Source organism: Pristiophorus japonicus, chromosome 18 (assembly GCF_044704955.1).
Source record: "Pristiophorus japonicus isolate sPriJap1 chromosome 18, sPriJap1.hap1, whole genome shotgun sequence".
NCBI classification, from domain to species: Eukaryota; Metazoa; Chordata; class Chondrichthyes; family Pristiophoridae; genus Pristiophorus; species Pristiophorus japonicus.
Window position 1 is genome coordinate 13,474,915 of NC_091994.1, and position 22,403 is coordinate 13,497,317.

Consider the following 22,403-nt stretch of genomic DNA (forward strand, 5'->3'; position numbering starts at 1 on the left):
GTGATGGTGAAAATAGCAAAGACGATCTTAGGACATATAGCTCAAGGAGAGCGCACAAATCCCTCGTGATAATTAACATACAAAAAATGATTTACCCACATCTTTTCAAATTCTGGATACTGTATAACTGGGAGGTGGGGTGGGAGGATCGATTAATACTGATTTTTGAGAGTGTACGAAGCAAGTTGATGAATGGGAACAAACTCCTGACCTATTAGTGAAAAGACTAAAAGGGAATTATTAATTATATTTATATAGGGGGGAAAAAAAGCAGCTATTGGGTGACCTTATTGAGGTATACTTTAAGGGAAATGAATAAACTGGATCTTAGAATGATGTTCAATGCTAACAAACTCTAGAACAAGGGGGCAAGAATTCACATTCAGATGTGAAAAGTTGAATCCATGCAGGGGGTGGTAACATGTGGAACAGTCTACCCAGTGAGGCAGCAGAAGGGCACATTATCTATTTTTTTTTAAAAAGAGGCAAATGGATAAATTTTTGGCAGTCAAGGTTAAGGGAGGATATCAGTGCTAAAGTGGGACAAGATAAATGCAGGTGTAGTCCAGTCCTAATTATTTTTCTTAGGAACATATTGGGAAGAGAGGGGAGGAAGAGACTTGATTTAGTATGACTTGTGACCAATCATTTGCCAACTTGTCCTACATCACAACAGTGACATACTTCAAAAATACTTCATTGGTTGTAAAGTGCTTTGGGACATCCTGAAAGATTTTATATAAATGCAAGATATCGATCTTTTCTTTTGATATTGTTTTCTAGAGTTTACTCAATTGCCTTAAGAGTCAGGGACTCCATCAAATCCAAGCCACCATATGACCATTCAAGTTGTAATAGTGTAGTGTAGTAGTTATGTTACTGGACGAGTAATCCAAAAGGCCTGGACTAATAATCCACAGAACTAGAGTTCAAATCTCCAAGGCAGTTTGAGAATTTGAATCCAGTTTTTTTTTTAAAATCTGCAAATCAAAAATGAAGCTGGCATCAGTAAACAAATGACCACGAAGTGATCAGATTGCAGTCAAAACCCAATTCGCTCACTAATGTTCTAGAGAAGGAAACATTCCATCCTCACCTGGTCTGGTCTGCGTGTGACTCGTGTCCCATGCCAACATTGTTAACTTTTGACTGCCCTCTGAAGTGGCCTAGCAAGCCAGTCAGTTGTATCTTAATACTACCTTTTCTATTCAATAGTCACAACAACAACAACCACCCTTCATTTTTAATTGTGAAGAAAAAAAAGCAGCAGGTGACCACAAATTTTGCTGCAGACATTTGAAGCCTTGCCCCAAATCCAGGCCGGACCATACCTATTGTTTAATAAAACTGCATGTGCACAAAGGATTTAAGGCTTAATTCAATCCGAGAGTTATGTCCTAGTTAAAGAACAATGCAAACCTAGCTTTGCAACTAGAATTAATTGGTGAAACCCTTGAGTATTTAATTATGAAAAGGGCCTTTTTCTTCTGAACATGCAGTTGAATGGCATTTTTCAGCCTGCTTGCTGTATGATACTACAACAACAACTTATTTATACAGCACCTTTAACGTAGTGAAACATCCAAGACGCTTCACAGGAATATTATGAGATTTAAAAAATTTGATCCTGAGCCACACAAGGAGAAATTAGGGGAGGTGATCAAAAACTTGGTCAAAGAGGTAGATTTTAAGGAGTCTTGAAGGAGGAAAGAGGGGTAGAGAGGCGCAGAGGTTTAGGGAGGGAATTTCAGAGCTTAGGGCTGAAGACACAGCTACCAGTGGTTGAGCGATTATAATCAGGATGCTCACGAGGGCAGAATTAGAGGTTCACAGGCATCTCGAGGAGGGGTGGGGGGTTGTGGGGCTGGAGGAGATTACAGAGATAGGGAGGGGTGAGGCCATGGAGGGATTTAAAAACAAAGATGAGAATTTTGAAACCGAGACATTTCTTAACCAGGAGCTAAAGGTCACTTATAGAACAGTGACCATTACTTGATCAAAAATATATACACAGACATCTAGATAGAACAATACTTATCCAAGTGAAACTATAGCCAACTGTGTCACATACTATGAAAAAAATGTGTGGGCACTAGTTACTGTGCCACTGGCATTCTACACAAAATGTGAAATCCTTTCAATTCTACAGTTTTCAAAAATAATTTGATGAAAAGTTTCACGCCACACTGTATACTTTATATGAACACAATCCTAACAATACCATTTAATAAATTATATCAAGTTTATCCATTAGATCATAAAATGAGCTGATAAACAAAGGAGCACCAGGGAGGAATGAATTCACCATTCAATCACCTCCAGGAGTTAATCAAAATCCACTACTGCTCTTTGCGATGTCACTACAACAGACACATTCTATACAAATATCTACACCCAGGCTGCCTCTGACCAATATTTTTGAAGCATAAAAAGGACAAGCGAGACACTATCAAATATAACTCACGGTATATATGATATTAACAGTTCAAAGGATTATAGTTTTTCCCTCAGCAAAACAATGAGTTTTCTGAAGATTGTCACATGACAAATTCTGATGATGTGGTGCGTCAAGCTTAGCTCACAGAAGTGGCTGCTGCAACCAAGTTTTTTTATTTGAGTGGGAGCAGAGTCAGGGTTCCCAATAATGAGAGAAAGATTTTAAAGTAAAGTGAAGTTCATACAACCTTACTCTGAGGGAACATAGGAGTAGTGGAGACTGCCAAGACGGGAGTTACTAAAACTCAAAAGTAGTGCAATGTTCAGGAACTGCTGAGAGATACAAAAGCCAGTGATTTTAGCTGCTACATTCCAAGCAAATGGTTTCTCAACACCATTTTTCTGACTGTAAATCACTGCAACCTACTACTCCTGCTGTATTGAGAAATTGTTGAAAAGTAGTATATCACTTTCATTTCAGGACTTTGTTTCTCTCTCCTCCCCTCAGGGTGGCAATGCTGTCCCAGAATATTGGTGGTAGGATGTGGCTTTGTTCCCACTGCTACCCACAAGGAGAGATCCTAATCCATGGGGTCTAAAAAAAAAACACCAAATTGACTCCTCAACTCACCAACAGCAGAATACTGGGAAAATACAAAGGGCACAGAAATGAAACACCAGCAAGAGATAGTTTGCCCCCTTTTTTTCCCTCAACATGTCAGCTGTGGTTCAGTGGGTAACACACTTGCCTCGGAGTCAGAAGGTTCTGGGTTCAAATCCCACTCCAGGAACTGGAGCACATAAATCTAAGCTGGCACTCCAGTGTAGTGCTAAGGGAGTGCTGCACTGTCTTGAAGTGCCGTTATTTGGATGAGATGTTAAACCGAGGCCCCGTCTGCCTGCTCAGAATGACATACAAGATACCATGGCACTATGTTGAAGAAGAGCAGGGGAGTTATCCCTGGTGTCTTGGCTAATATTTATCCCTCAATCAACATAACAAAAACATATTATCTGGTCATTATCACATTGCTGTTTGTGGGAGCTTGCTGTGTGCAAATTGGCTGCCAAGTTTCCCACATTACAACAGTGACTACACTTCAAAAGTACTTCATTAGTTGCAAAGCACTTAGACGTTCAGTGATCGTGAAAGGCGCTATATAAATTCAAGTCTTTTTTTCTTTCAATGTTTGAATCATCTTGGTGCATATGCAAAGACTATTTGGTGTTGTTGGAAACTACATCCTGTCCAAGTCTGCAAATAAATTTCCCCTTTCATGTAAAAGGCCTTGACAAATGTAAATTAATTAAAGATAATTCGTGCACTTTATTCCTTTCGGCTTTCTTGGGATTATCTTGCAATTCCCAGCATACACAGAAAGGATTTTCAAGTGCTGAAATCGGCTTGCAGCCCTTTTATATAATCTACCTTATCTCAGACTGTCTGTATTTCTACACTTAACTTTGTATATTACCTGCCTACTGTGGTGACACTTTACTTTCTATGTGGCCGATTGCAACCAGATTGATCAGCTAAAGAAAGATGCTTATGCATGAAATCCTGTACAGGGAACTCTGCCATTGGTCAGGGTGATCCTACTATTACAAGTACAGTACTGCGAAGAAGATTGGACAGTGCATCCGCAGGATTTATCAAAACACTTTACAATCAATGGATTACTTTTGAAGTAGTCACCCATGTAGGCAAACATGACAGTCAATTTCACAGATCAATGTCACACAACAAATTCATAAATTGATCATTTTTTTTTTTTTTAGGTGCTGTCAAGTAAGGATTATGAGCCAGGATACCAGGAGAGCTTTCTCCTCTTCAAATAGTGCCATAGGATCTTGTATGTTTTGGGTTTAAGGTCTCATCCCAAAGACACCATCTCCAATCGTGCAGCATCCCCGCAGTTATGCTAACTCGCACAAAGTCTCATTCACCCATTGCCCTTGAGCTCGTTGACCTACATGGGCTCCCGGTGCATTTAAAATTTCTCATCCTGGTTTTCAAATCTCTCCATAGCCTCGTCCCCTCCTTCTGTAACCTCCTCCAGCCCTACGAGATCTCTGTGCTCCTCCAATGGCCTCTTGCACATCCCTGATTTTTTTTTTTTTTTTATAAATCGCTTCACCACTGGTGGCCATGCCTTCAGCTGTCTGGGTCCTCAGCTCCGGAATTGCCTCCTTAAGCCTCTCCCTCCTCCTTTAAGACGTTCCTTAAAACCTATCTCTTCACCTGTCTGAATGTCTCCTTGTGTGGCTTGGTGCCAAATTTTGTTTGATAATGCTGCTGTGACGAGCCTCGAGAACATTCTACTGTGTTAAAGGAGTTGTATAGATACAAGTTGTTGTTGAAGTATCAGCCTAGATTAAGTGCTCAAGTCCTGGAGCGGGGTGTACGCCCAGAGCCGTTTGATAGAGGTGAGCATACCAGCAATTAAGCAAAATAGTTTTGGAGCCAAAACTGGCATGTGATTACCCGTGGCTAATTTAATAGGCCCAATGATGCATTCACACTTGAGAAGTTGCAAGTATGAAAACAGAGCATTTGATTTGCTTTTCCAGACTACAAAATGTAACTCATTTAACATTATATTTAGGATTTTAATAATGTTATAGAAAATAAGTGCCAGGAAATCTTGAAAAGCCAAGGACACTGGTGCAACATGCCACCAAGGTTGAAAAGATTAAAAAGAGAGTAAATCAGAAAGTCACAAATACTTTGAGGGAGAGAAACCGAAGTAGGAAAGAGCGACAGGAGAAAAGGGAGGGAATGAATCAAGAGAGAAGCTGGTGGCCATTCCAGGACATTGGAACCTCGAGTATCTACAACATCCGAATAACATTCAGAAAAGATACACGAGATTTAGACTGCACCGTCTCGCAAAGGTGACAGAAGTTAGTGATTGATATGTTCCAGCATTAGATGGCATAAATGAAATTGCAAAAGAAGGAGCTAGCAGGGAATTGTTTCCATCTGCTGAAACCGCAGGGTAGAGAGAAAATAATTTTTGAGGTACTTCCTTGGGTTGGGGTGGCACTTTTCATGTTTGGCTGTATGGTAGTTTAATACTGTTACCTAGTTCACATTATGATGCAGTACCATTAAAGAAAATTGGATCAGGTTATCTTACCAAGGCAATGTGATTAGGTGTACAGGCAATCTGCAGCAGCATCACAGTTGAATGTACTTTACTGTTAGTTTAACCTCGGTGGTGAGCAAATTATTGGAATCAATTCTGAGGGACAGTATAAAACTTAATTTAGAAAGACACAGATCAATCAAGGTCAGTCAACATGGATTTGTTAAGGGAAGGTCATGTCTGAATAACTTGATTGAGTTCTTTGAGGTAACAAGGAGGGTCGATGAGGGTAGTGCGTTTGATGTAATTTAATTTACATGGATTTTAACAAGGCTTTTGACAGTCCCACATCGTAGGTTGATCAAAAAAGTAAAAGCCCATGGGATTCAAATGAGTGGCAAATTGGATCCAAAATTGGCGCAGTCGCAGGAAGCAAAGGGTAATGATTGAGGGGAGCGTTTGTGACTGGAAGGCCATTTCTAGTGGGGTTCCACAGTACTCGGTCCCTTACTTTTTGTATATATTAATGATTTAGACTTAAATGTAGGGGGCATGATAAAGAAATTTACAGTTGATACAAAAATTGACCATGGGGTTGACAAGTGAGGAGGAAAGCTCTAGATGGCAGGAAGATATCAATGATCTGGTCAGTTGGGTAGAAAAGTGGCAAATGGAATTCAATCCAGAAAAGTGAGGTATTCTCATTGCCCTTCCCAAAATGCATTACACAATAAATGGAAGGATATTGAGGTGTGGAGGAACAGAGGGATCTTTGAGTATATGTCCACAGATCCTTAAAGGTAGCAGGACAGGTGGATAAGGTAGTTAAAAAAGGCATACGGAATGCTTTCCTTTATTAGCCATAGCATAGAATACAAGAGCAGGGAAGTTATGCTAGAACTTTATACAACACTAGTTAGGCCACAGCTTGAGTACTGCATGCAGTTCTGGTCACCACATTACAGGAAGGATGCGATTGCACTAGAAAGGGTGCAGAGGATGTTGCCAGGACTGGAAAACTTTAGTTATGAGGAAAAATTGGATAGGCTGGAGATGTCTTCCTTGGAACAGGAGGCGGCTGAGGGGAGATTTAATTGAGGTGTATAAAATTATGAGGGGCCAAGATAACCAGGGGCATAAATTTAAAGTAGTTGGTGGAAGGATTAGAGGGGAGAAGAAATATTTCTTCACCCAGGGGGTGGTGGGAGTCTGGCACTCATTGCCTGAAAGGGTGGTAAAGGCAGAGACCTTTATCACATTTAAAAAGGTACTTGGATGTGCACTTAAAAAGCCATAACCTACAGGGCTACAGACCTAATGCTGGAAGGTGGGATTAGGCAGAGTAATTCTTTCTCGACCGGCACAGACACGATGTCTCGTAATTTTCTATGATTCTATGAAGCTACAACAATAAAAGTTTGCATTTATATAGTGCCTTTAATGCAGTAAAACGTCCCAACGTGCTTCACAAGAGCGTTATCAAACAAAATGTGACAGCGAGCCACAGGAGGAGATATTGGGACAGGTGACCAGACCGATGGTCAAAGAGGTAGGTTTTGAGGATCGTCTTAAAGGAGAAGAGGTAGAGAGATGGAGGGGTTTAGGGAGGGAATTCCAGCGCTTAGGGCCTAGGCAGCTGAAGCCATGGCCGCCAATGGTGGAACAATTAAAATTAGGGATGTGCAAGCAGCCACAATTGGAGGGACCCAGAGATCTCGGAAGGTTGCAAGGCTAGAGGTTACAGAGATAGGGAGCGACGAGGTCATGGAAGGATTTGAAAACAAAGATGAAAATATTTAAAAACTAGGTATTGCCGGACCAGGCACCAAAGTTAGTCAGCGAGCACAGGGGCGATGGGTGAACGTGACTTGGTGTGAGTTAGGCTATGGGCAACAGCTATTCATGTGCCAAAGAAAGCCAGAGGGGACCGTTCCACAGGTAGATCCTCCTTCACTCTAAACATGCCAATATGATCCTGCTTGATAGAAAATTAAGAATCACATTATAAACATATACACAAATAATGCTGAACTTGCCTGGTGCCCATTTCTGACAAAGGACTCAGATAGGAACTCACTAAAAGACATAAATTAGAATCTTCCTGAATAGCTCCACAACATATTCTAAATTGCTGTTTAATTATTTAGTTTGGATAAATAAGACAGCATTATTTGAATATTTACATTACTGAAAAAGAAACTGTACCACATTATCTGTCTCCTGACTTCAAGGGAGCTTCTGAGCAATAATAGAAGTTAGTACTAAACTCAACTATTCAGACCTCATCGCAGACTGAAAATAACTTCCAGGTGCATACATAGCACCTCCCTATGGACACCATTGCAAACAAGGCCACCAGTTAGACCAGTTTGCCAGTCCTATGAGGACAGATCGAGTAGACTAGGCCTATATTCGAGAATTTAAAAGAATGAGAGGTGATCTCATTGAAACAGACAAAATTCTTACAGGGCTTGACAGGGTAGATGCAGGTAGGATGTTTCCCCTGGCTGAGGCGCTTGGAACCATGGGTCACAGTCTCAGAATAAGGGCTTTAGGCTGAAATGAGGAGATATTTCCTTCACTCAGAGGGCGGTGAATCTTTGGAATGCTCTGTCCCCGAGGGTTGTGGATGCTCAGTCATTGAGTATATTCAAAACAGAGATCGATAGAATTTTGAATATTACGGGAATCAAGGGATATGGAGATAGTGCAGGAAAGTGGAGTTGAGGTAGAAGATCAGCCATGATCTTATCGAATCAAGGCTCGAGGGGTCAAGTGGCTGACTTCTGCTCCTAATTCTTATATATAAAAATTAACCTTTAATAAAAGATAGCAATATTTAGCCACTGTACAAATATGGTTTCAGTGTTTATTGTGAAGTAGCATGCCAAATTACAGACTAGTTCAAGCAATAGGGCTCTGGATTCCCTTAGGGAGATACACAGGCCTATTTAAGAAAATACAGCAGTTAATTAAATTGAGAGAGAGGTGGGATATCAATTCCACAACTATGCAAAAAAAATTCCATTAAAATACACTGATGATTTTAACATTATTACAGTCTACACTTAATTTGAATTCTGAATTCCATTTGCGAGCACTAAATTCCTAATTTACCTTGTGTTACATTGTTTAATTCAAATTGTAGGACAATTCAAACTCTTCAAGCACATAAAATAACTGAATCAGTAGATTGCACAGATTAGGTCTGTTGGAGCACGACTGCCATAAATATTGTCACCATCCCAGCCAAACACGTGGCGAGGCAAAAACCACCACTACACCACAGGCCGGATTTAGCTCTGAACTGCAAACAAATGGCACCATCTGTCCATTCCTTAGACTTTCACTTGCCCATAGACTTTCTATAGGCTTTTGCACAGCAGGTTCCGGTCAGCCAACCATCCAAAAAGTTTGGCGTCCTCGACAGAACATCTGGGCTGTGTGAACAGGGAAAGCAACTGTGCATCACCTTAACCAAACATCATGAAGAATGGTTAATGAGCTGTGCAAAGTCTGAACCAGGAAGTGCAAGTTGGACCAGTAAATTCAAAGTCAAATCAAGTACAGAAAGCAAAAGACTAGATTGAGTGAAAGAAAGTCAAAAAATAGTTTACATTTAAAAAATCTCCACCAATAATTAAAAGCTGAATGAATGAGACTCCACACTTGTTAATTTTCAGTGCATGAGATTGTTTGGTAGTAATTAAGACTTACGCCATTAAAAGCGTACTTAGACTGGAATGGACAAGCCTGAACTTTTTCTAGTGAGTTTAGTCTGCATCTGTGAGGCAAGTACAGCAACTTCACGCCATTCAATGTAGTTGAAGGGCAAGTCAGACGGCAAGTTGTCATTTTCGGGAAGCTTTGGGAGTAGCAGAGCAACTCCGACAGCAACTTCCGGATTTCTGCATTTAACCTCGTGCAGTCGCCAGAACTTGCTGTCTGATTTGTGCATAAATAATGCTCTTGGATCTCCTGGTCATTCTCATCAAACCAGTCCTGGTGTTTCCTGGCCGAGTGCCAGAGCGTCTCTTCGCAGGCACTGATTATGGTGGCCTGGAGGGCAGACCAATGCTGTGGGCATTCTGCGTCTCGGGGTCATCAAGGGTCGCCAGGTTAACAGTGAGGCGCTGGCTGTATAGGGCTCTCTTAGTTGGGCCTTAGAGTGCCCTGGCATTGTTTTTTTGCGGCATTGCTTCTGCTGCCGTCGCTGCTTTGGGGCTATATTGATGATGGAATGGATTAGGCATCAGTCTCACCGTTATTTTCACAGCAAAATTGGACCAATATTTTCAATGACTAAAATACTAAAACTTACTGATGGGGAACATATACACAAACATTAATCTGCTCAGGTTTGAGCTTCCATTCTGAAAATAGATTTCTTACAATACAAATTATGGACAATCCAGCTTTAAGGTTTCCTTGATGAGCTAATCAACATTGGAGAATGCATGCAGTTTTGCGACTGAAATCTGCAGTACTTGCACACAACTACAAACAATACCAAGTGTTCAAAGAGCAAAGAACAAACATGCACTTCATCTTTCGTTTAGGCACTTTACAGCCTTCTGGACTCAACATAGAGTTCAACAATTTCAGACCTTAAACTCTGCCCCTATTTTTTTGTGTTTTTTTTTCTCTCTTTCCCCCCCCCCCCCACGGCAGCTGTTGATGATTCTGCCATCTCCATTTACACCCTATCTAGAGTCATCTTTTGTTTCTTAAACTTGTCCCATTACCACCTCCTTTTGCCTTGCACCATCAGCCCTTTTGTCTTTTAATCACTTCTGCCTTCCATCCTATCACAGGTTGTTCTTTCCTCCCTCCCCCCCCCCACTTGCTTAAAAACCTGTTACATCTTTAAATTTTTCCAGTTCTGACAAAGGGTCATCGACCTGAAACATTAACTCTTTTTCTCTCCACAGGTGCTACATATTTCCATATAGCTGGACCTTTTTCAGCAGGTAGCTTCAGTGTGCAGAGGGTCCCTTTCATATATTAAACTGATTACCATTTGCCAGGTTTTATTTCCAGCGCTATATCTTCAAATGTTTTGATTTTTTTTTTTTTTTAAAAAGCGTGGCAAAGTGCACAGATGCATTATACCAGTGTGGTGCATCACAGGATCATCCTTGTGATGCCAAACGAGTGGTCTGTTTGCAATTTGAACCAAATATTGAGCAAGTGAAATGAAGTCCTTCTTCCACCCTAACACTCCATTCTCTCTAGATGGGGGAGACCATTTTTATTATAAAAGTAGTAGCTAAAAAATGTAGGAAATCACTGGCACCAAAACTGTCAAAGAATTGTTTTAAACCTATGCTGGATCAACTCTCTGCAGCCAGAGGTCAAAGTGCAAGCTGTCCTGGCTCCAGCTGCCTTCACTACTTAACCTCGGCAATGTTATCTCATGTACAATTCAGCCAGCTGGGAAGAGAGAGAGCAACTGACCATTCGATATTTGTAAAATCGACTATGAATTACATTAGCTGCATGTACTGCATCCTAAACCTGGATTAGAGATGTCCCTTAGTAACATTAACTTTGCTTCCTCTCCACAGATGCTGCCTGACCTGCTGAGATTTTCAGCATTTTCTGTTTTTATTCCAAATTACAGCATCCGCAGTATTTTTTTTTTCATTTTCCATCATAGTTTATTAAAATCTACATAATTATGCATCTTTAGCCTTGTTGAAGCAGTATGTCAGGACAGCACTTCCCACAATATTGCCTGTTGAAGTGACAGGCCATGAACACACCAGTACCACACTCCTCGGAAGGACACTCGTGTCGTAGATTTGCCCATATTCATCAACATTGTAACATTTAAAAGGACAGCAAGCTTGATCTTCTTCCTCTTATGCTGGTACTTCTTTCGGGTGGTGTAAGACGGCTTCTTCCTCTTCCTGGCACCACCACGAGGTGTAGAGTTGACTCCTTCTGGATGTTGTAATCAGAGGGAGTACAGCCATCCCCAACTGTTTTCCAGCAAAGATCAGTCGCTGTTGATCAGGGGGGTGGGAATACCTTCCTTGTCCTGGATCTTAGCCTTTACATTTTCAATAGTATCCGAGGATTCAACCTCGGGGGTTATTGTTTTCACAAAGATCTGCATTTTTTAAATTCAATTGACCTGCACCGTCCCTTCAGCGGCAGTATTTTGCTTTTGTATTAGTGTTTAATAATACCTACAAGTGTTGTTTTTTTAAAAATAAGGCTGCTGGCTAGGCAACCCTCCAGCAATAAGCCATTGCCTTTATCAGAATACGACATAACTAGTACTGTGCAATTCTTCAAACAGTTCATTCACACCAAGAATGGAAGGTCCATTTGAAGGACACATTTAAAAACAAACAAAGTCATTTAGTTCTGAAAGGCCAACTGGCAACATCATAAGTTAGAATTTATGAACTTCCATCACAGTTTGTCCCTCTTCACTATACGGCACATACATGTTTTATTAGTTATACTGCTCAATCCCACAATGTTATCAGTACAGTTACTGAATATTGTTTAGTTCCATGTCCAGAGAGTAGCTAAGCCATCACGCAGACAGGGAGGTTCCAGTTTGATTTTGGTCTGCGTCAGTTAATTGATGAATAAGGAAGTTCCAGTGTACAATTTTAAATTAAACACAGGCACCGAAATCTGTTGAAAAACTTTAACAGGGTGTGTGTGCGTGTGCGGAAAGGGGGGGGGGGGGCACAAGGAAATCATATGGATGTTTAAATACTAATTTCAAGTCAATGAGTTTGGATGCTCTTTCACGCAGACCTTTAATGTTAAAATGTCTTTCTCTTAAGGAATCCAAAAAGTCTCACGAACAAAAACTACCTGTAACCATAAACCAGAATATTTTCACTTTAGGGGCAGACAAAAAGATTCTTCCAGGACCTTCAAGAGTCAACCAATGTTTCTGGTTGTTTACTTCCCAAGATTATGTACTTTTTGAAAATGCAAGGATATTTTCACCACTTGTAAATTAACAAACTAAAGTTTCTGTAGACACTCTCTGCAGCAAGTGTGGAAACCTGGCTATTTCTAGGGAGCACAGCTGGAGCATGTGCTGAAGTCTGAAATATGTGAATACCCATTGTGCACTGAAATTTAAAAAAATCATGGACTGTTTTACTGTCAACAAAAGAATCTTTCACTACCTGTAATAGTCAGTAGTAAAGAGCTTATACTCCCAGATTTGAATGGGAAGATTTTCAGATCGACAGGCTTGGCAGGTTAAGAGGTAGGTTTTAAAGAAGGCTTTTGAAGGTGCAGAGAGATCTAGAAAGGCAGTAGAATGTAGAAGGGGTTTGAGCAGAATTTTGTTTAACATTTATTCACAGGATTTGGGTGTCCCTGACAAGGCCAGCATTTATTGCCCATCCATAATTGCCCTCGATTTAGGTAGTGGTGAGCCACCTTCTTGAACTGCTGCAGTCCGTGCAGTGAAGGTACTCCCACAGTGCTGACTTTGTTATAGCGGTTTGACTTAGCAGTTAAGAATCAATCACATTGCTGTGGGTCTGGAGTCACAAAGGCCAGACCGGGTAAGGATAGCAGATTTCCTCCCTCAAGAATATTAGTGAACCAATTGAGTTTTTCCAATAATCCAGTAGTTTCATGGTCACCACTACAGATACTAGCTTTTTAAATTTCAGATTTATTTAATTAACTGAATTTAAAATTCCCCCAGCTGCCGTGGTGGGATTTGAACTCTCGTCTCCAGATCATTAGTCCAGGCCTCTGGATTACTAGTCCCGTAACATAACCACAACCCCTACTGGATGCTGGAAGTAGTGGGCACATTTAAAGCCACATTAGTGACCCCAGAAACTTAACCTATCTTTAAAGCACAAAAGCTTTTCTTTTAATGAGCGGAACTCTTCGATTATTGGATTGGACCTCATAGGTGGCCTCAGAGGAGTACTGTATTATTACATAGACTGTACAGCACACAAATAGGCCATTTGACCCAACTGGTCCACGTTGGTGTTTATGCTCCACACGAGCCTCCTCCGACTCTTCTTCATTATAATCCCATCAGGATAACCTGTTCCTTTCTCACTCACATTTATCTAGCTTCCCATTAAATACATCTAGGCTATTTGCATCAACCACTCCATGTGGTAGCATGTTCCACAGTCTCACCACTCTCTGGGTAAACAAGTTTATCCTGAATTCCCTACTAGATTTATTAGTGACCATCTTATATTTATGGCCCCTAGTTTCAGTCTCCTCTGTAGTGGTGACATCGTCTCTACATCTACCCTATCAGACCCCTTCATAATTTTAAAGGCTGCAATCTGGTCACCCCTCAACCTTCTCTTTTCTAGGACAAAAGACCGTTAGCCTGTTCAAACTTTACCAATAGGTATAACTTTTGATATTATCCAAGTTATCCCTGGTGTTCGGGCCAATATGTATCCCTCAATCAACATAACAAAAAACGATTATCTGGTCATCATTACGTTGCGGGAGCTTGTTGCGCACAAATTGGCTGCCGCGTTTCCCACATTAACCAGTGACTACACCAAAACGACTTCATTGGCTGTAAAGTGCTTTGAGACATCTGTGGGTCATGAAAGGCACTATATAAATGCAAGTCTTTCTTCTTAAGTCTTTTTTGCACCTTCTCCAGTACCTCTATATCCTTTTTATAAAACATGGAAACCAGAATTTTACACACTACTCCTTAGGTGCAGAAAGTTCAATTAAGCTCCAAAGCAGAGCTCTGAATTTTAGCAGAAAAAATGTGAACAACAAATGAAACAATACTCCTTTAAAATATCAAACATTTAAGTAACAAAGTTCTCAAATTTCACACCCCCCCATGCAATTGGAACCATTTTCAATTATTCTTCTCCTCTCCCTTAATTGAGAGTTGAAAGAGCAGACAATACATTATCCAAGTTATTGGACACTAACAATTACAAACGAGTTAACAGCTTTAAAGGGCAATTCTTTCAGTAAACACTGTTGGGAATTTTATAGTCTTTTAATTCAAAATTTAAGGTGAACACACGCCCATTGGGACAAAACAGTCGTATGTCATTTAAGACTATACAGTAACGATGTGTTTCAGCAAAGATTTACAACTGATGATTGCAAACAAAATTGTCTGGCAAACCAGTTTTTGACGAAAATTGTGCTTTTCTGAGTGAAATATGTGCAGTTTTCACTCTGTCAGACCCTTGCTCAGCGAAGCAGCCGAATCGTACCTTGTTAATTGTGCTTGGAGTAATCAGAAGACCATGAAACCTACTAGCGAGAAGCAGCAGACGGGCTCAGGCGAACCCAACAGGTGCGTTTGAAGGAAACAAACTGAACGTGGAGCTTTTATTCCTGTCCCAACCCCCAAGCAATGCTCCATTAGCCTTGACATTGTTTCGACCTGCTGTTCCAACAGTCAGCCGTTTGGGTTCCTTTTTTTTTTACAAATGTAAAATAAACTCCTATATTTACAAAAACTTTATATATCACACTGCGTAACAAGACAGAGCGAGTATGCACTCAGCAACGTTGCTGCAAAGGCTGCTAAGCCAGCATCTTATAACCCACCTGTGGCCAGATGGTATTTACTCACGCCAGTCTTCTCTGCAATCTTCCCCAGTATATTGGTGAAGAAGTTCTTTTCGTTCAGGAAGTTCTCAAAGCGCTGACGCAAGGATGGCATTTTTGCAATGAATTAGATTTTTTTTCCCCTTCTTACTTGAAATATATTCAACTTCAGCGCTAAAGATAGCGGAGGACACTGCTGAATCCCAGCTCCTTCCCCTGATGGCAGCCTCCCGACTAATCCACCAGCTGCTGACTCTCAAACCTTTTCTTCCAATCCGCTTAACGACTGCTCAATACGTTTATAGGAGCCACACTTCCGGCATCATCCTCTGATTGACGTTCCAGTTGCCCAATTGGAGTTACGATAGAAATCCCATCCCGTTTCTTTGCTTGCTAATTTATCCCTGTGGCGATTGAAAACATGATAGATCCACCACATAACTCATTGGGAACGACATTCGTTCATTTTTGGTTTTAGGCACTAGGGTTTATTTTTAGAGGTATAAAATTGAAAAGGAAGGAAGTTAGGCTAATCCTGTATCAAACCTTGGTTAGACCACACTTGTAGAGTATAGCGTGCAGTTGTGGTCGCCATATTATAAAAAGGATAAAATGGCACTGGAGAGGGTGCAGGGAAGATTTACGATGATACCAGAAATGCGAGGGTATATATATCAGGAAAGGATGAACAGGCTGGGTCTCTTTTCTCTTGAAAAAAGGTTGAGGTGTAACCTAATAGAGGTCTTTAAAAATTATGAAAGGTTTTGATAGAAAGGATAGAGAGAATGTTTCCACGTGTGGGAAAGAGCATAATTAGAGGCCATCGATATAAGAGAGTCACCAAGAAATCCAATAGGGAATTCAGAAGAAACTTCTTTACCCAGAGAGTGGTGAGAATGTGGAACTCGCTACCACAGGGATTGGTTGAAGTGAATAGTATAGATGCATTTAAGGGGAGACTAGACAATCATATGAGGATGGATAAAGGGAAACCAGTGGATGTGGTGTATTTGGACTTCCAGAAAACATGTGACAAGGTGCCACATAAAAGGTTACTGCACAAGATAAAAGTTCACGGGGTTCGGGGTAATATATTAGCATGATAGAGGATTGGCTAATTAACAGAAAACAGAGTCGGGATAAAAGGTTCCTTCTCTGGTTGGCAATCAGTAACTATTGGGATGCCGCAGGGATCAGTGCTGGGACCCCAACTATTTACAATCTATATTAACGACTTGGAATAAGGGACCGAGTGTAACGTAGCCAAGTTTGCTGACAATACAAAGATGGGAGGAAAAGTAATGTGTGAGGAGGACACAAAAAATCTGCAAAAGGACATAGTCAGGCTAAGTGAATGGGCAAAAATTTGGCAGATGGAGTATAATGTTGGAAAGTATGAGGTCATGCACTTTGGCAGAAAAAAATCAAAGAGCAAATTATTATTTAAATGGAGAAAGATTGCAAAGTGCTACAGTACAGCGGGACCTGGGGGTACTTGTGCATGAAACACAAAAGGATAGTATGCAGGTACAGCAAGTGATCAGGAAGGCAAATGGAATCTTGGCCTTCATTGCAAAGGGGATGGAGTATAAAAGAGGGAAGTCTTGCTACAGTTACACAGGATATTGGTGAGGCCACACCTGGAATACTGCGTGCAGTTTTGGTTTCCATATTTACGAAAGGATATACTTGCTTTGGAGGCAGTTCAGAGAAACATAGAAACATAGAAAATAGGTGCAGGAGTAGGCCATTCGGCCCTTCAAGCCTGCACCACCATTCAATGAGTTCATGGCTGAACATGCAACTTCAGTACCCCATTCCTGCTTTCTCGCCATACCCCTTGATCCCCCTAGTAGTAAGGACTACATCTAATTCCTTTTTGAATATATGTAGTGAGTTCATTAGGTTGATTCCGAATCTGAGGGGGTTGACCTATGAGGAAAGGTTGAGTAGGTTGGGCCTCTACTCATTGGAATTCAGAAGAATGAGAGGTGATTTTATCGAAACGTATAAAATTATGAAGGGGCTTGACAAGGTGGATGCAAAGAGGATGTTTCCACTGATGGGGGAGTCTAGAACTAGAGGGCATAATCTTAAAATAAGGGGCCGCCCATTTAAAACTGAGATGAGGAGAAATTTCTTCTCTCAGAGGGTTGTAAATCTGTGGAATTCGCTGCCTCAGAGAGCTGTGGAAGCTGGGACATTGAATAAATTTAAGACAGAAATAGACAGTTTCTTAAACGATAAGGGGATAAAGGGATATGGGGAGCGGGCAGGGAAGTGGACCTGAGTCCATGATCGGATCAGCCACGATCATATTAAATGGCGGAGCAGGCTCGAGGGGCCATATGGTCTATTCCTGCTCCTATTTCTTATGTTCTTATGAGGGAGAAGGGAATAGAGGGTTACGCTGATAGATTTAGATGAGGAAAGATGGGAGGAGGTTCGATTGGAGCATAAACTTCAGCATGGATTGATTGAGCCAAATGGCCTGTCTCTGTGTCGTCTATCCTATGTACGGTGCGCAGTTCTGATCTCCATGTTATAACAATATAGAGGCATTAGAGAAGGTGCATTTTGTTTTTACTAGAATGATACCAGAATTGACAGGTTATACCTATCAGCAAAGATTGAAGAGGCTTGGTCTCTTTTCTCTAGAAAAGAGACGGGTGAGGGGTGGCCTGATAGAGCTCTTTCAGATTATGATGGGTTTTGATAGGGTAGATGTAGAGAAGATGTTTCCATTTGTTGGGGAGACCAGAACTAAAGGACATAAATATAAAATAGTCACTGAAAAATACAATCGGGAATTCAGGAGAAACGTCTTCATCCAGAGAGTGGTTAGAATGTGGAACACGTTACCACAAGGAATAGTTGAGGTGAATAGCACAGATGCATTTAAGGAGAAGCCAGATAAGCACATGAGGGAGAAAGGAATCGAAGGATATGTTGATGGGGTTAGATGAAGATGGGTGGGAGGAGGCTTGTGTGGAGCATAAATACTGGCATGGAACTATTAGGCCGAATGGCCGGTTTCTGTGCTGTAAATAGTATGTAATACAATGTAAGATCTATTTAGATGCATAAACTGCTAGAAACACAGCAACTCCGTCAGTGTCTGTGAGAACCATGGAGGTTTACAGTACAGTAGGCGACCGTTTGGTTAATGTGTCTGTGACAGCTCCAAGCTACAGCATTCCAAAATCAATTCAGTAAGTTTTATGAGTTTTCAGCATTTTAATTTTATGTTATTACTGACAAGTTAAATATTTACAGAAATAGATTACACAATCTAGAAAGCTAACTTCTCATTTCAAAATAAACCATAAAACCTTCGGTTTATCTTAATTTGAGCAAAATATAATTAAGGTAGGACCATGGCCAAGGAGAGCAGCAGTAGGATTTCTGCAAAATCAAAATTGGAACAGGGCTAAAAGAAAAGTAATACATTATTGTTATTCTACGCAGTTTCTCCTTTTCATCATCTTTCACGGTGACTTTTCAATGAACACTTTTCAAGTGAGAGACACAACCAGGACATAAAATGAGAATATTGCTGCTATCTACAGTAAAGGATGATAGGCAGCATACAGCAACAAATTTTTGCAACGCAAAATCTCGTAACATTTCAATTGTGTGGGACAAGCTCGATGGACCAGATGGTCTTTACCTATCTGTCATTGTTCGTATTCGTGTTCGTAAACCTCTACTTTACAAAGTATTTACAAAACAAAAACAGGCCATTTGGCCCAACATGTCTATGTTGATGTTCATGCTCCACACATGCCTCCTCTTCATCTAACCTCATCAACATATTCTTCTATTCCTTTCTCCCTCGTGTGCTTATCTATTGTCCCCTTAAATGCATCTATACTATTTGCCCCAACTATTCCTTGTGGTAGTGAGTCCCACATTCTAACCACGCTCTGGGTAAAGAAGTTTTCCTGAATTCCCTATTGGATTTATTAGTGACTATTTTATATTTATGGCCCCTAGTTCAGGTCTTGCCTGCAAGTGGAAGTATCTTCTCTACGTCTACCCTGTTGAACCCCATCATCTATCAGGTCACCCTCAGTCTTCTCATTTGGAGATTAAAGAGCACTAGCCTGTTCAGTCTTTCCCGATAGGTATCCTCTCAGATCTGATATCAGTGCTGACGATACAAAGATGGGAGGAAAAGCAATGTGTGAGGAGGACACAAAAAATCTCCAAAAGGGCATAGACAGGCTAAGTGAGTGGGCAAAAATTTGGCAGATGGAGTATAATGTTGGAAAGTGTGAGGTCATGCACTTTGGCAGAAAAAAAATCAAAGAGCAAGTTATTATTTAAATGGAGAAAGATTGCAAAGTGCCCCAGTACAGCGAGACCTGGGGGTAATTGTGCATGAAACACAAAAGGATAGTATGCAGGTACAGCAAGTGATCAAGAAGGTCAACGGAATCTTGGCCTTTATTGTAAAGAAGATGGAGTATAAAAGCTGGGAAGTCTTGCTACAGTTATACAGGGTATTGGTGAGGCCACACCTGGAATACTATGTGCAGTTTTGGTTTCCATATTTACGAAAGGATATACTTGCTTTGGAGGCAGTTCACAAAAGGTTCACTAGGTTAATTCCGGGGATGATGGGGTTGACTTATGAGGAAAGATTGAGTAGGTTGGGCCTCTACTCATTGGAATTCAGAAGAATGAGAGGTGATCTTATCGAAACGTATAAGATTATGAGGGGGCTTGACAAGGTGGAGGCAGAGAGAGGATGTTTCCACTGATAGGGGAGACTAGAACTAGAGGGCATAATCTTAGAATAAGGGGCCGCCCATTTAAAACTGAGATGAGGAGAAATTTCTTCTCTCAGAGGGTTGTAAATCTGTGGAATTCGCTGCCTCAGAGAGCTGTGGAAGCTGGGACATTGAATAAATTTAAGACAGAAATAGACAGCTTCTTAAATGATAAGGAGATAAGGGGGTATGGGGAGCGGACAGGGAAGTAGACCCGATTCCATGATTGGATCAGCCATGATCTTATTGAATGGCGGAGCAGGCTCGAGGGGCCGTATGGCCTACTCCTGCTCCTATTTCTTATGTTCTTATTCTAGTAAATCTTTTTTTGCCCCTTCACCTGTGCCACTACATCCTTTTTATAATATGGAGACCAGGACTGTTCACAGTCATCCAAGTGTGATCTAATCATGGTTCTGTATGTTTAACATAACTTCTCTGCTTTTCAATTCTATCCCTCTAGAAATGAACCCCAATGCATTGTTTGCTTATTTTCTTGGCCTTATTAACCTGCGTTGCTACTTTTAGTGATTTGTGTATCTGTACCCCCAGATCGCTCTGTTCCTCTACCCCATTTAGACACTTATTTTCCAAGGAGTATGTGGCATCCTTATTTTTCTTATCAAAATGTATTACCTCAAACTTATCTACTGTATATTAAATTTCATTTGCCAACTTTGAGATAGCCTGGGCTAAGACTTTAGTTCCGTGGGTGATAAATACTTACAGGAAGACAGTGTGATCCAATAAAATATTAAGACTCTGTCAAGAAATGGTCATCCACTTTGGATTTATGCGGAGATGGATAAAAGGATAGGATGGCCCTACTGATGAGGAAATTCTGACAAAGGCAAAAATTTGGGATGAACCCAGAGGACCATACAATCACATGGCAGATGAAGTAGGACATGTCCGTACAAGCGTTTGTAGCAGAAACCAGAGCTGCTTGGAGTGAAGTTTTCTATAAAAAAATAACTTTAGGTCACAACAACTGAGAGTTTCAAAAGCAAGAAACGGTCCGTGTCCTTTTAGTGACTTGTGTATTTGTATCTCCAGATTCCTGTGTTCCTCTACCCCATTTTTGGGCACAATTTTGAAGAAGAGCAAAGGAGTTTTCCCGGTGTCCTAGGCAATATTTATCCCTCAACCAACATCACGAAAACAGATTATCTGGTCATGATCACATTGCTGTTGGTGGGAGCTTGCTGTGCGCAAATTGGCTGCTGCATTTCCCACATCCAACGATGTCTCCACAAGATCCTGCAAATCCCCTGGGAGGACAGACGCATCAACATCAGTGTCCTCGCCCAGGCTAACATCCCCAGCATTAAAGCACTAACCACACTCGATCAACTTCGCTGGGCAGGCCACTTAGTCCGCATGCCAGACGCGAGACTCCCTAAGCAATTGCTCTACGCGCAGCTCCTTCATGGCAAACGAACATGGCAAATGGACAGCGGAAACGTTACAAGAACACCCTCAAAGCCTCCCTGGTGAAGTGCGACATCACAACTGACACCTGGGAGACCCTGGCCAAAGGCCGCCCTAGGTGGAGAAAATACATCCGGGAGGGCGTTGAGCTCTTCGAATCTCAATGCTGCCAGCGTGAAGAGGTCAGGCGCAGGCAGCGGAAGGAGCGTGCGTCAAATCAGTCCCACCCACCCCTTCCCCCGACGAATATCTGTCCCACCTGTGACAGGGTCTGTGGTTCTCGTGTTGGACTGTTCAGCCACCAAAGAACTCACTTTAGGAGTGGAAGCAAGTCTTCCTCGATTCCGAGTGACTGCCTATGACAATGATGACAACAGTGACTACAAGTCAAAAAGTGCTTCATAGAAACATAGAAAATAGGTGCAGGAGTAGGCCATTCGGCCCTTTGAGCCTGCACCGCCATTCAATAAGATCATGGCTGATCATTCAACTCAGTACCACTTTCCTGCTTTCTCTCCATACCCCTTGATCCCTTTAGCCCTAAGGGCCATATCTAACTCCCTCTTGAATATATCCAATGAACTGGCATCAACAACTCTCTGCGGTAGGGAATTCCACAGGTTAACAACTCTCTGAGTGAAGAAGTTTCTCCTCATCTCGGTCCTAAATGGCTTCCCCCTTAACCCAAGACTGTGTCTCCTGGTTCTGGACTTCGCCAACAGCGGGAACATTTTTCCTGCATCTAACCTGTCCCGTCCCGTCCCGTCAGATGTAAAATTTCATTGGCTGCAAAGCGCTCTGAGAGGTCCTGAGGTGGTGAAAGGGGCTATATAAGTGGGTCTTTCTTTCTTAAATAGACTGTATACTTTGTAGGTAGGAGAGAGGTTGAGTGGAAAATATCTCGGTGTCACGCCTCCATTTTGCCATCGCTTCCCTTCCCCCCCCGCAGACTAGGTATCACTGGCTGCCAACCTGCGCCCTCGAGCGCACCTTCCGCGACGTCACGTGGCCGACGACCGTTGCACTGCCAGCCTCTCGCGCGGGGGGGGGGGGGGGCGTGGCCAGCGGCACGAGCCCGAGGCGGGCGCCTTCGCCGCTTCGGCCACAATCG

The 22,403-nt window shown here is 41.7% G+C and overlaps 1 protein-coding gene and 1 pseudogene across 4 annotated transcripts in view; both read right to left on the reverse strand.

Moving 5' to 3' along the window:
* The window catches only part of reep6 (receptor accessory protein 6), a 35,777-nt gene extending 20,399 nt beyond the window's left edge, over positions 1–15,378 (reverse strand). For 2 of the 4 annotated variants that reach the window (XM_070859669.1, XM_070859668.1), the window contains exon 1: positions 15,087–15,378. In XM_070859669.1, the coding sequence (XP_070715770.1) occupies positions 15,087–15,201 (115 nt within the window). In that variant the 5' untranslated portion in view covers positions 15,202–15,378. The remainder of the gene's footprint in view (positions 1–15,086) is intronic. The other 2 variants (XM_070859670.1, XM_070859671.1) reach the window with 2 other exon arrangements.
* Positions 11,204–11,646, reverse strand: LOC139229150 (ubiquitin-ribosomal protein eS31 fusion protein-like; annotated as a pseudogene).
* Positions 15,379–22,403: the final 7,025 nt, after the last annotated feature.